General features: G+C 41.5%; 1 protein-coding gene across 1 annotated transcript in view; it reads right to left on the bottom strand.

Moving 5' to 3' along the window:
* Positions 1 to 14,868, bottom strand: part of PHACTR3 (phosphatase and actin regulator 3) — a 51,957-nt gene that overhangs the window by 19,931 nt on the left and 17,158 nt on the right. Inside the window, exon 7 of the mRNA XM_010157143.1 lies at positions 11,139 to 11,292. Coding sequence (XP_010155445.1) covers positions 11,139 to 11,292 — 154 coding nt within the window. The remainder of the gene's footprint in view (positions 1 to 11,138; positions 11,293 to 14,868) is intronic.

Here is a 14,868-nt window from a genome sequence, read left to right as displayed (position 1 = left end):
CAGAGAATAGACTCCTCTGTTCCTTGTAACCCGTATTTGTATATAAAGGACTCTTCAGCAATTTGCAAAGTCTGTGAAGTGACAAACATCTGCAGGCATATTTGCCACTGCAAGGTGTTGCATAAAGCAACAGCAAGGATTTACCCCAGAGCTGGTGATATCAAGCTGTGTGAGCCTACTAACCCAGCAGGTTCAAACCCTAATGGGAGAGGGCATACTGTGTCACGTAGCAAGCTGGTAGTGATGTCAGGCTTTAAGGCAGGGGATAGCTTTCTTAATCACTGAAGTAAATCAAGGAAAACGCACCACTCTCTTGGCATTGTCTAATCCCTAAAGAAAAAAACCTAAATGATAGTAATTCCTAAAATTGCAAATGCTTCTGGGACAGACGGTGCCTGCTGGGACCATACGTATACTGCAAACCTGCTCTCAAACTGCAGGGATCTCTCTGGGAACACTCTCCTTGGCAACGTGAGTACTTTCTAGTTCTCTCCTGTCACTCACCCACACAGTGTCTCCAAAAGGATGGGATATCCCTGCCTTCAGATAGCATATCACCATCTGTTGTGCTATTTTCTGGTTCTCTCGTGCACACTATTGTTAGCCCAGCTCAGCACAGAGCTAGACCAACAGCTTGCTCTCGTGCTGTCATTAACCAAGGCCAGCCAGGACCACACAGTCTTTGCCCACAGCATGCTCTGAGTCCTGCTTCTTTACTGCATTCCCATTTATTTTATTTTACTATTTTGGGTTATCTGTTGATCTTCTATGCAAGGAGTGTTTCTGCTATCAGCATGAAGAGTGAAATGAGAAATTCCATTGACAACTCAAAGATGTGGCCCAAGCACTCTGTAGGAGTGTGAGTCCCCTGGTTGCAACGACAGGAGTAATCATCTATTTTGTAATTATTTCACCAGCAGATCTCACAGTGCTCTGCAAAGCTGATCTATATGGTTATCTCTATTGTACAGTACAGGAAAATGTGGCAAAGTGTCTTGTCTGGAAAACCAGACTTGCAGACCCTCCAGGAATTCATTCACTTACCACTGCAAATGGTATTTTAGTGATTCTGTTTTTCTTTGTTTGGTTGTGTGAGTATGACTTGTCACTTGATACTGCAAAGTGTGACAGCAGGCATTACAGACAGGATAATTTACATGAAAATGCAGAGAGGATTTGAATTCGAAAATGTCATCCTTATACTCTGTTCTTCCCCAAAGCTTCTTGGGACCCTCCTTAGCTCCGTTTAGGATCCTGTGTTTAGCTGTGGTGCCGTAAATCCAAATAAAGGTTGCTGGCAAATTATAATCGGGACAGAAAATTCTGAACCTTTGAAATCTGGGTTCCTCAAATGAATAAAATGTAAGAATTTAATTGCATAACACTTCCTATTGACCTGAGCATTCCGTTTTGACATTACTCCATGACTTGTACACCATACACTGTCTTTTCCTTTCAAAGTGCAAGGCTGTAACAGGAAACCTCTGTGAAAACCTTTGTGTTCTTGGGAAAGGATTCAATTTTACCACATCTGTGTCTCCTTAGAGTTGCTTTGTGACTGCTAGGATAGGGGGAAGCTAAGCAAAGCAATGTAAGGTGGCAGTGACTTCATCAAAGCTAGAACAGGCTTGTTCTCTCTGTAAATGACCTCCATCATACACTGGTTTCCTAGGCTTTTGTAGCATGTTTTTTCATTGTGGCTGATGCATAGCAGGTCACAGGCAATGCTCTGAGTGCTGGGCCTCTAGTCCACTAGAAAGTCCCTGCAAACCCTGAGCTTCATGTTCCAGTTATCCTTGTAGGTCTAAGCTTGCTGTTTCTGCCGCTTATTCTGTTATCTTTTTCCTTTATACTGTAAACAGGCTACAAAAAGATTTCCTTAGACTTAATTGCATGATGCCTATAATTATAGCTTTCCTTACCACATTAGTACTGGTTTGTTTAACCTTTTCTTGAGAAGGAGGATTTTGCCCCTGTTGGGTGGTATATGGAAGTATTGCGGTCTCTCCCTGGGATAATTATAATAATAAGGCTGCAGTGCAGCCTGGCCAGAATATGGCTTTTGCAGACACCCTCAAATTAGCCTCATCTCTTTGCAATAGACCAGCTGCTATCTGGAGAGACTGTTGTAAGATTCTGGCTCTTTAGTTTTTCAGAAATCATGTTTAAAACATAATGACGTATTAATTTAGAATTAACACATTCCGAATTTAATTTGCTTAATGAATATGATCTTCTCAAGCAAATGACAATGGCGGTTCATCTGTGAAGTCTTGATTTTGAGGGCTTTTTTTTCAACAGTGAGGCACTCGTTTTTATTCTGGTGTCTCTCTTGGCTGAGCAGTATTTTTGTGTAGTGTTAACAAAACAAAACAACTGTCACACCTTTGCATAACAATAGACTAACTAGATTGAAGTAACCAGTTTCTAATGGGATTTAAGACTTTGATTTTATGAATGTGCTGGTTCTTCAAGGAGGTGTCTTTCTGATTGCCTTGATACAGACCTCTGCGTAAAGGGACTTTCAACAGAAGGAGGTCTTCAACCTCCAAAGGTGTTGTCTGTTTTGGTTTTTGTTTTTTACTGGATAAATACTTGAGCATGGATTGATAAATCTGGGAAATTTATCAAAAAATCCTCTTTTGCCTTGTGGTGTGTTACATGTGACAGCTACAGAAAAAGATAGATTAATAAGTGCTTTCCAGGAAAAAAACCACTCTTCAGAGACTGGAGAGGTCAAGGAAGTGTGCTGGCCACTTGGATGATTTAATTATCCTGAAAGACAGATACTGAAGGAACCTTGCAACACTCTGTTTGACCCAAGAAGTTCCCAAGTTACACAAATAAACAGGAAAAGCCCCACAAGACTTGATTGGACAGGTTCATCTTGCAAGGTGGGCATAGGCAATGGAATCAAAAAGATTTATCTGGAACTACATTTTAATAATTGATATGCCTTTACAATATTTATTAAGTAGTGTTTGATTAAAAACAATGACCTTATGTTCTGACCTGTTTTCTCCCCCCATTTTCTAAATATCAATTTCCTTCATTTTTCACCCCCCTCGCCTTCTCTAAGGTTATTTCAGAAAGCTATAAACTGTGCTAGACTGACCCAGATTTCTGTATGAAAACAGCAAGCCCAAGCCTCTGATTCCTGGGAGGAATTAAGATCTTGAATGAACCAGGGTACAGATGTTGTCCTCAGAGCCACTGGACAAGGAAGCTGAAGTAAATTGAACAGTATTTGAGGGCCAGCAACTGCACTGTATTAACTGCAGTTTCCCTGGACCACATGTGATGAGCCAGTTCTTGGAAGAGTCCAAAAACTTGCACGAGTTCTTCATACAGATGAAGGTGCAGATGACTCATCTAACTTTGCCCCATAAATTGGTGATGGCAGACTGCTGTGGTATGAGCCATATGCCCTCCAGGTATGGTGTGTGCAAATGTGACACCACACAGTTAGAAATCTTTGTCCCTTCCCTTCCTCAAACTACTACTCCCTTAGGTATTCTTCAGGCAATTCACAGCAACAGCTATGGTGAAACTCATTTATAACCAGTCGGCATATAAATTTGGTTATGTTTAAAAGGAGCGCAGGGGAGAGAACCAACAAAACACCAAAACTACCCCTCTATCTCTTTTGTTCTTATATGCTTTCAAGTGTCAAGTCTGAAATTGGGTGCATTAAAACGGAAAACCATACAGCCAAACCCGCTTCTGGATGAGATGTTGCTTATACTAGTTCGGTCTTTCAGATACAGACTGTCCATTCTATCTAGTTTTTGTTTCAACTACAGTGAAGTAAGTGCTTGGCTTTCAATGCACAAAACATTTTTCCTGAATTTCATGGACCGGTTTAAAACAAAGAAACTAAGCTTAAGTAATCTTAGTAACACAGCACCGATCCTCACAAATGGTGAGAGCTGCACTGGCAATGCCTGAATCCCTGCTCAGCCCCTAATTTATCTGTCTGTAGCTCACAACTTCTACAGCACCTACTTCTGGTCAGGTTTTTGTCATAAAAGAGTGTAAATGGCTGTGGCAGCCAGAGCAACTTACTTTGGTGTCTATCAATTAAGCTCTGCAAATTAAATTAATTTCTTTCTGTAATTACTTATGCTGCAAATCCAAACTAGCTTAAGGACCTGAATCATAATCCAGTGTAAGGTGAAGCATTACAGAGCATTACTGGCTTTCTGCGGATTTCCATTTTGGTTTATGACTGCTTGTCACTTGACAAGGCTAGGGCCCAGATCTTCAGGCATGTGTTGATGTCAAATTTCTGAGAGAGGATCTGAGCCTGAGCACACACTGGTATTTGTAGGCAGTTTGGCAGGGCAAAGTGCATTATTTTCTTCCCTAAATTTTTTTTTTTAATTTAATTACACTTGTTTTAGCAGTTTTCCTGCTAAAGTTCATTTACATAATTATGCTCCTTTGTGATACATTACAGCTTTCTGAGCCCTGATTTATTTATTTCTACTTTCACATGTGCCACTTACGGTAAAAGACCTATTCGAGGAATTGACTCTATGTCCCAGAAAAGGCCCTGGATATTACTCCCTGTGTTTACACCTCCTGCTCTGCTCTTCCCTTCCCCGCTGTGCACTGACCTGCTGCCCTTGCCTTCTCTGTGCCGTGGAAAACATATTTGATTATGAATTCCCGGCACTGGAACCAGGGAAGTAGAACAGAGCAGTACAAGGAAGTAATGTCTTCCCAGAAGACAATCTCTCATCAGCTGTGCCGCAGACATGTGAAACTTTTTCTTGTCCCCAGGGAAAAGTAACAGCCCTCTGCTATGATACTTCCCCATGTTTGCAGAATGTAAATACCCAGCATTTTCAACAGGAGGTGTATGCTAAATCCTTTGTGATACAACCCTGCACTGAGAGCAGCTTTGAGTCGTGTGTGTATTCAAATCAAAAACTAACACACACGACTCAGCCCTCTGTGTTGCAGCCTTTTATAAATGGATTAGTGTGTTCAAAAATTCTTGCCAAACATGCTGTGGGTTGGTCTGAGACAGCAAATTGCTCTTTCTGGTTGAGCTGCAAATCACTGCTCTTGTGCAGAGATGATAGGGTGCTCCATAACTGATTGTGCATGCACTGTGCTTCATTACTAAAGCAAGCAAGCATGAACCTCTGATTAACGAGCTTCTGTCCAGAGGGTCTGTTATGATCACACACTCCTGGGGCAGTTAGGTTTGTTACTTGCTGACCAGGGATTCACATTCGTGAGGCTCATTCTATTTTTGCAAGCATAATACCTGATAGGGAACAAAGGCTACCTTTCTCAAGAGCTCTTCAGTCCTTAAAAGAAAAGGACAGGGTAGCCAAGGTATGGCAGGTACAGATGTACTTGAACCTCTTCTAATAGACAGATTTGAGCTGCACTGCTGACCTGAAAATCCCTGTAAACAGAAGGCTAAACTGACTCTTTGCTTGGAGACATTAACAAAACTTAAGCTTTCTCCCTTTTGGTCCTAATTTTTACCCTTGAAGGGTGTCTTGAAGTAACTCTGGCAACAGACACCAAACCTCAGCCCCCTTGACTGTAAGGCCAGTACTGTCTGTCACTGGGTACATAATGGGGTTTCCAACTGCGTCTCACTGCCTGACACCAAGGAAAGGCATAGGGAATATTAACATGTGTGGGATCCAGACACCTAAATCCTAGAGACAGCTCCAAAAAATCTCACCTATCATTTGTACCTCCCCTGTTCTTGCAATCCACCCCCCCCCACCCCCCCACCCCAATATTTTTGTTTTCTGTAGCCTGGAAAGCTGAGCCTGTAATGAAAAGGGGGCAAAACATTAAAAAAATCCCAAATCTTCATACAGTACCAGGTTTAAAAAGCACTTGGGCATTGTGTTAATAAAATACTGCAGCCACGTGCAAATCTCCAACGGCAACCTCCCAGCCAGACCCGCTGCCAGCATCTCATCTCGCTGTCTAGTGCAGAGCAAGGAGAACGGGAGACTCCCTCTGCTTACACGCACGCCCACAGAATTAAACTGTAGATCTATATATAGCTCCTGTCTCCTGCGAGGAGCTGAGGCTTTCACAGACGCCCACGCTGTGCTTGCTGGGTTTATTTTTAGCATCAATGACAAGGTTACCTGGATCATCCCTGCCAAATAAGAATGAAATGCATTAAATTGTACATAGCTAATTAGCAGTGACAGCTGATCTTTTCTTTGTGCCTCTCTCTGCATTTCTGTCTCTACAATAAATCTGTGTCAAGTCTTCCCAGCCCTCTGAAATCAGGGCAGTTCCCTGATTTCTAGTTCAGCGAGTGGGAGTCTGAGCACAGTTGGAGGTTCATCAAAAAACCTTCAGTTGAATTTAGGTTAGTCTCTAAACTGGGCTCACTTCAGTACCTACGTAACATGCTTCTGCATTAAGGCTGCTGGTAGTTTGTACACCACAACTCCCATTTTGGTCAAAATCAAATCAAATATTCCACAAAGTTATATGGATTCAGCCCAGTTCCCAAGTAAATCCGTCAGAAAAGCTGCACTGAGCCATTTCTTTGAGGAAGTGGCACTGGACATTCTGCTCCTGGGAAACGGGTACAGCTTTTGGTTTGTTGATAGGTAGAATTTTCCTTTATGATTTCTCTGTGTTGAAATGTCACGCTCTATGCTTTTAGGCTGCAAATCTGAAGTGCTGTTTGCTTGGTATTGTTCTGTCTCCAGCAGCACTGTGAACTTCACGCTCTGTTACATGAGGCTGAGGTACAAACCAGGGTCTAATCTGGGTGTGCATTTAGCTACGTCTGCAGTTTCTGGGCAAGTCAACTCGAAAATGCCTTTCCAAGAACCTCAGGGCAGCACTAGAACTGCAGATTTCCAGATGTGGTAAGGTACTGAGTAAAGATACCTCCATTTCAATTTACATGGTCAAGAAATCTTGCCCCAGCATGATTCACTTACCCAGGCCAAAATTTTCAGTGTGCTAAAGATCAGTTTTAGGTGCTCAAGTTTTGTTTCGGCTCTGTGTCCACAAAATCATCATTCTTCCTGTCTGATTCCTTTTGTGCCCACATTTCTGTATCTGAACTCCTGTCTCCATAATCTTTTAAGGCATCGTGTCTACTTATGCAAATATCCAAGGAGGTAAAACAGAATCTGAAGTGAAAATTACAAGTATAATCTTTTCCAGGTATTCATGTTTTCACTGAAACATTAAGTAATAATGGAGTGTCTTTAACTGTGGTTATACAAGGCATACTTGAGAAGCACCAGCCGCCCAGGCGGTTCAAACATTAACTTTCTAAACAATCAGATATAAAATTTAATTAAACAGCCTTTTCCTGTGTCACTCATCAGTCTAGCAACTATTCTACTCCTCCAGGTTTCATCTTAAATCCCTTCCAGAACAAAGTGAGTCTGTAAGGCAGAAAGCAGTTATTGCAAATAATCGTACTTGCAAATATGTTTTCTGTCTCTTGACACAAAGAGCTCTCGATTCACTGAATTCCATCGAGGACATCTGCACTCCGAACCCATAATAGTGGGAACAGAGACCTGTTGGGATCCCTGTTGCCTAACGCACAGTAGAATGTTGCAAGTGCACACCATGTCCTGGGACCCTAGGGATGCATGAATTAGTAAGAGAAAACACTGCTGGAAAGGGAAATCTGGGGAAAATGGAATACTGCCATTTTGGATGGAGAAGGAAGGAGAAGGGCATGTTTCCACGGCAACAAGTAGTAGGCTAAATTGGCTGGGAGCACGAAATACAGGAAATAACACTTTTCAAAAGCAGCGATACACATAGATGAATGTTTGAATCTGTACTCATGCTGCTGTCAGTCAGTAATAAATCTGAAGTCAGGACTTGTATGGCTGTAAAAGTAGAATCTGTCCCAAAAAATATAACAGAATTCCTCCATCTCTCTTTTGAGACTGAATGATTGGGAAAGTGAAGAAAAATAGGAATTTTAGCTGACTGCATAAACGCTCATTAGCAGGAAAGCAGAGTTTTGGTTTTCTCTGCAGGTTCACAACTACTGTTGAAATGTATCACAACTAAAACCATTTAAAAATACAGCGGTTTTGAGAAAATGTTATTTTGTCTCCCCATTTTTGAATTTACATAGGCACTATTATTCAGAATATTTTGCACATTTTGTATGTCAGCACAGCTTTCCCACTGGAGTACAGAGCTAGTCTGTGTTAGCTGTGGGACTGAGGCAATTTGCTAGGTATAGACTTTCAAATTCCTACAAATGTGCTGAAAAATACTGATCTTGAAAACAACTGCCTGTTTACTTGCCATTCTTACGCAGACAGCCACTGACTACTTACTAATCCGCCTGTACGTTATTCATGTGTGCTAAAGTACAGGTCTATAGTCTGATGGTACATGTGGATTCATAACTGAGCTGGCAAGCCCCCTTGATGTTATCAAAGTGTTACTGGTGCTGCAGCAAGTGCTCTCATCTGCACAAGTCGTGGCAAAATCATACAGAGACAGGTCTATTGGGTCCTGTTTCCCCATCAGTGCTTCACACCTGAACGCTTAGCAGTGCATTCCTTAGCTATGAAATTCCAAGTTGTCACAAAGAGACTATGCTGCATGAGTACCAGTAAATGAATGGGTTTAAAGACCTCGAAATTTCATGCAAGATTTTCACTCTGCCCATTGTGGTTACCTTTCCAGCTACTGCCAGGTCGTGCGGACTCTAGGGTGGTCTGAGTTTTGTGGGGTGAGACCTAGTCAGTCTTAGTCAGAAACTCCAGAGGAATATCTCCAGAGCTTTAACTCTTTGGCCTTTACCAGTACCCATTTGTACTTTTTCCTTTTTTTTTTTTTATATGTAAATGCTTTTCCTGATTTGTAAATATTTTCCTGCGTGCATCCACCACCTGAGCTTGTTTGCACGGTCATGTTCTATTCTGGTGGATGAGTTAAGAGCGGAGCTGAGCTCTGCCAGCGCACATATGTGCTGGAAGTTGTGTGGGAGATTGTTGGAATAGCCAGGAATGGTAAAACAGATTGGAAGCAATCTCTGCACCGTCTGTTCCCTGAGATGTGCTGAATCTTCCATATTCCAGGAGGAAGGAGCTAAACGAAAGCCTGTCTTCCAGCACTTGGAACAAAGATGGCTTTTAGCCATCCTTAGACATTACTAGTGAGACTAATAGCCCGCACCACAGATTGCTCTGTAAGACCTTAGCAGTATGGAGGCTTCCTTCTTTGCATTTACCTACAGACTATACATTTCGTAGATTCTACTAATGACCAGCCTTTCTCTTCACCAATAAAGTGGTTCCCTTTTTAAGTCCTTGTGCTGGCACTAGACTTTAGGTATGCCTCCTCCAAAAGAATTCTTTAGGCTCATTAGTAAGCATGCTGAATGGTATATGGAAATAAAGGGATGAAACCTGTAGTTATGCCACCTGAAGATGTAATTCCATTAGATATTTGACATTAAGATTAATCAGGCTGTTTTGAAGAGATGTGACCTAGGTATTTCAGCTATATGAGGTATGGGTGGATATGAGACAGTCTTCTCACGAGTGAATACTCTGTGATGTTACAGCTTGGTTTTAGGGATAGAGTAGGGTAGAAACCATTTTTGGTGTATTTTAAAGCTATAAAATTAGGCTCCTGACCTGTGAAGACATTTTCTGAGCAATTAGTTGGCCAAAATACTGCAATTAACAGTGTTGGAGTGCAGCTTGAAAAATTTCCCTGAAACAAATACACAAGGTTTACAAGGTCAGGATGATCAAGGCCATAGTCAAAGTCCATGACATTTTCCTTCCTAAGATGATGGTTGTTAATGTGGCATATGTATGACTTGCTCTACCTGTAACTCTCAGAACTTAATATAAATTGTAATGTGATATTTTTTACTTGCATGGGATGTACATGTTTTCCGTGACAGGGACTGTCATGTGCTCTGTCTTGTGCAGTCACTGCCACAATGCACTGTTCTGCTTTGGGTGTAAAGTGCTACCATGCTATGAAGAATAAACAGCAATCACTGAGACTGGAGGAGGTTGATTATTCCATCTCCAGCATTGTAGGGACATCCTGAAGTGCACCCAAAATCCATCTGTGTTCATTCAGCAGCTTGTTTCTTAGGTGAGGGCAAGTGTGGTGATGGCAGTGATGTTTTCCTCCATAAACTCTGGTACATTAGGACCTATGCTCTGATCCATATGCGTGCTTCTCGTTCCCTGTCCCCTGAGGTAAAGTTTAATCAAATGCACACACATCAATGAGCTAGCCTAAATATCAATAAATGTTTCTTTCAGGAGAGGCTTGAACTATTTAATATTTAATAAGCCTTGAAAATGAACTTCTGTTCATGTTTATCAATTTGATTCCAAGCATTTTGGTGGTGTGCAGTGCTCGCTGTCCCAGTGTGGGCAGGCGCAGCACTGATTATTTAACAATCCACTTTGTCTCATCTAAAACATTCATGTTTGCGGATATCCAAATGTAGCTCTTAAAAAAACATGCACAAAACCTAAATGGTGCAGTCTGAGCCTCACAGTTACCTTAAATCTTTGCTTTAGGCTACACACTACAGTAATGCTATTTCTCTCATAGCTCTATGCTGTTGCCCTGGTTACTGATCAAAATCAGACCATCCCTGCAGCTTGACTTACACAAACATCTTTGCCCATGTGAGGGCAATGCTGCTGAAGCTGCTTCCTTAAAGCAGAAATACAGCCCCCAATGTATACAGCAGCTTTTCCTTGTTTAAGTAAACATGCAGCTATAACAATTCCCTTTATCCTTAAATTCAGCTAGTGCTGATAGAGCAAAATGAGGTTACCAAATAATAATCAAATTTTGTTAAAGCCCTAGCCTTCTTGGAGGACCTCAAAGTCTTGATTATGTCAGTGGAGCTGCAGATAGATTTGGCAGAATTTTGTCTCCCACATTGACTTCTCTCTTGTCTTCTATTGAAATCGAGGGAATCCTGACTGAAGTTAAGATTTTTTTCATGTGACTGATTGACAGCTGAAAATACACTATATTGGTTTGTGTATGCTTCACTGCAGGAAATGGGTTTGAGGGTGGGTGATAGTGTCTCATCTGACAGTACTCAGAAGACACTCCATTGTAAAGGGAGGTTTCTCCCTGTTCTTAGACAGACTTACTTTGAGAGTTTCATTTCAATTTGCTGCCGGATTTCCTGTCTTTCCTCATCTGTCCTCCTTGGGAAAATATTCCTGTCTTCCAGCTCCTGCTTACTTGGTCTGTTTCGTAGTTTTACTGCCAGCAGTTCTTTCTTGCATTTTCTTGGCAAAGTACCTGGGACATGCATTGAAAAGAAAGGTATTAGAGAGACAGCTCATGGAAATGTGAACATATGGAGAGTGAGAAACCTGGAGAGTGCCAGTGATCTGTATGTTAGTGTGCAATGAGCAGCTGTGCACATTAATATAAGTAAGTAGCATTACAGTTGTGCAAGGCTGAGACACAAAACTGCTTACAAATGCAGAGGGATTATATTCCTGTTATCTTCGATATCCATTATAAGTAAGCAGTGCTCTCGGGTGAAAATTATTTGCAGCTAAGACATGATTCTTGTCACTGGTTTAGAAGTCAAAGCCTGTGCATCTTTCCTCAGTCCTCTGAGCATCCATGTAGCCCACAGCAATCACTATTTCCTGAACCAGTTAGTGGTTTCTTTGCAGAAGGACTGGATTGCTCAAAGACAGGAGTAGCTGGGACATGTACACCTTCATCTCTGGGTCACCAGGCATAACCAGGAATAGATATTGGTGAGTGAAACAGTTGAAGTTGTTGCTTGGCCTGTGTGTATATATGCACACACAGGTACATATATATATATATATATATGTCATTTAGCCATCAGTACTATGCTGTTGACATTAGGCCTTGCCCTCTGCAGAAAGTAGGGTCAGATATTCCGAGGAATGAAAGAAAAGGCCAGGTTTTATGATTTGCAGGATGCTGGCAGCTTAATTGGGCATTCAGGCAATAAGAGACACGAATACTTACTGTGATTGTATGACCTGTTGTGCTTATTGTAAAATATAATAACACATTTTCCATGAAACCAGACAACTTAAAACATTGCCATTACAAAAAGAAAACATTCAGAGAATAACTCGCAGCAACTGTTGAATAGTAGTCTCCTGTTCTCTAGTGTGCTGGATGTTGAGTCCTTGATGCTGCCCCTCTGATGACATTAGAAACATCCTTTTACTAGATGGAACTGTGTTTGAGCTGAGGTGTTTCTCTGTCTCTGGTGTAACTCTTTGGACTTGAGCAGACTACGAATGAAAGTTGCACTCCTGAGTGTATAAAACCATTTTGTCATATGTTTGTAAAGGTATGCAATAAAATGCCTGTAAACTTACACTGCTTACAAAGTAGAAAGCCATCTTTATTTTCAATACATATTGAAAGTCTGAGGTCATGTCCATATTTGTTGAGGGCTAGATTGCTTATGATGGGAGGGTGTGAAGAAGAGGGAAGGGCTATTAAAACCAGTCAGCTGCTGTACCATACTGGTAAGACTGCAGTCTTCCAGCAATCATGTTACAGATAGGTTGTAGGCAAGTAAATTTGCACCAGATCCATGCAGACCTCCGCTGTGCTCTACTGGCTCTTCTGGTGTACGGTCCAGGGCTTCAGCAGTGTTGGCAAACTCTCACTGCAGAGTAGCACCAGCCAGACAGGGTTTAGAATATTGTTGGGGTACAAGGGAACTGCAGTTAAATCTCGGTATTTTCCTCATTTTGGGAGCATGCTGTGTAATAGATTTTTTTTTTTGTTTTGGTTTAGTTCCTTTTTACTTCAAAGGTTTGTAGATTTTTTTTTTTTAATTTAATGCCTCACCTTTTCTAAAAAGGTCAGCTCATTTTTAAAGAAAATGACATTTAATTGGTATTTTTGTTTGGCATTTGAGATAGGATTAAAGTCTATATTTTAAAGGATGCTCTGGAGGTTGGCAAGAGACTAAATCCTAAATAGATTCTTATTCCCAAATATTGGGGTTTTATTTGCTAGGGATCTGTGGGCCTACATTATTATTATCACTACTGATCTCAAATTTCTTTATGCAGAGGGGAGAAGTCCCAACATCCACACATACATTAGGGGAAGACTGGGGCAGACTATAGGTATGGTCTCACCATGTGAGCAGGGACAAATCTCTTGATAGTTACAGTGATCTAAAATTAAACTTTTTGTAAACCATAATCATCTCAAAACCCCACTCAAAGTCTAAAAACTGTGCCCTTGTTTAGCACCTTCCTCCTAATGCTTTCCAAGTCTGTTGCAAACATTAATTAAATTAAATCACACAGCCCTCTGAAGTAGTAGGTATACATTTAACAGATGGGTAAAGAAGTTAAATGGTTTGGCTGCTGCGGTACAGAGCCTTCTGCTAACTGAATATATGATTACATCAGAAACATTTGGCTCACAAAGCCACAGGACTGGGACTCCATCAAGGTTTTTCAAGCCTCCACCTCACTGGGAGTGTGTGCAGAGTGGGCGTTTGTAGCAGTTGATCCATCCAGCACAGCAACCAACAGAATTCCTTTTGGAAACAATCTCAAGTATGTTTGGGGCTAGCAAACTCCTGGGTATCCCTGAACGTGTTCTCGTTTTCACCTGGAAGTTTTAAACAGAGGGTAAGAGGAATTTGGTCCTGTCAGGAGATTGCTGCAGAGAGACTGCACATGCACATCAAGCCTAATGTCTCCAGAATGTGATGGATGTACTGCCCATGTGCTGGCCATCTGCATTTGCAGGCAGTTGAGGGTATCTTGGGTGCACTGAAAGCAATGTATGTGCACACTATACAGCACATACATATGTGTGTCCAGAACTGCTTTGAAGGAATCAAGGGAGCTCTGTGTGTGTAGTCCACACTTTTTTTTTGAGATGCATCCTATACAGTTATTCTCCCATTTACTGGTGGCAGCTAAGGTATGAGCTTGCAGGAATATCCCTACTCCCTTCAGGCTGTTATAAAACTACTTGTCATACCATACTACACCCGATCTGTGAATTGTGGGAGGACAAGGGCTAGAATCACAGTGATTATTTGCTCTGATGAGGTCAGGGCTCATTTTCTGCTGTCCCTTATCTCATTGAAGGCCAGCTGAAACTGCTGCTCTGCAGGTCTAAGACTGGACCTTTTTGCAAGAAGTGAGGTTTTGAAGGTGATGTGGCTTAAACTCCAGTGTACGCCCTGGAGGCTTGTAGTTCAAAGTGAGATGGAACAATGCAACATTTTGCTTGAAACAAAGTAAAATGAAGGAGCTGTTCAGGGCCTTGACTACTCTCAGGCTGCTCCACTGCACACTTAGAGAGTCTACTACTTTGTGAAATTAAAACCACAAATCATAGCTGAAAAATCTCAACTTTAACCCAAATCCTGCTGTTGTATTAGAGGAGTGAAGAGCACATAACCCACTCATGATAAGCTGTCTTCACTTTATCCAGATGTCTGGATTTCTAAAAGGCTTATGCTATAGCCACTCCCATGGTCCATATGCACTGTGCACTGATTAATCTTTAGGGTATTTCATCAAATAAAAATGCAAGAGATCTGGATTAAGCTGATCTGCGAGTCTAAGGAGCCCATCCCCATGCCTGACCAATTGGGATATTTCCTCAAAAATGCCTGCATGGCAAGCTGAAAAGAGGAAGATGATGTTACTCCCTTTAGGGAGGCATGCTGGGAAACACTGTAATTCATCCATTTTTATCTCGACTGGCCTACTGATGGCCAGTTCTGTTATTCCACCTCCTGAAGAAACCTATATCTGATGTTTCAGAATCAATAAATAAATAAATTAAACAGAACCATGGAAAGAGGAACAAAGAGGAAATAAAGCCCCAAAG

The sequence above is a fragment of the Eurypyga helias genome, unplaced genomic scaffold, assembly GCF_000690775.1.
Source record: "Eurypyga helias isolate BGI_N326 unplaced genomic scaffold, ASM69077v1 scaffold17898, whole genome shotgun sequence".
NCBI lineage: Eukaryota > Metazoa > Chordata > Aves > Eurypygiformes > Eurypygidae > Eurypyga > Eurypyga helias.
The sequence above is the reverse complement of the archived record's forward strand: the minus strand, read 5'-3'. Positions and strand labels throughout refer to the sequence as shown.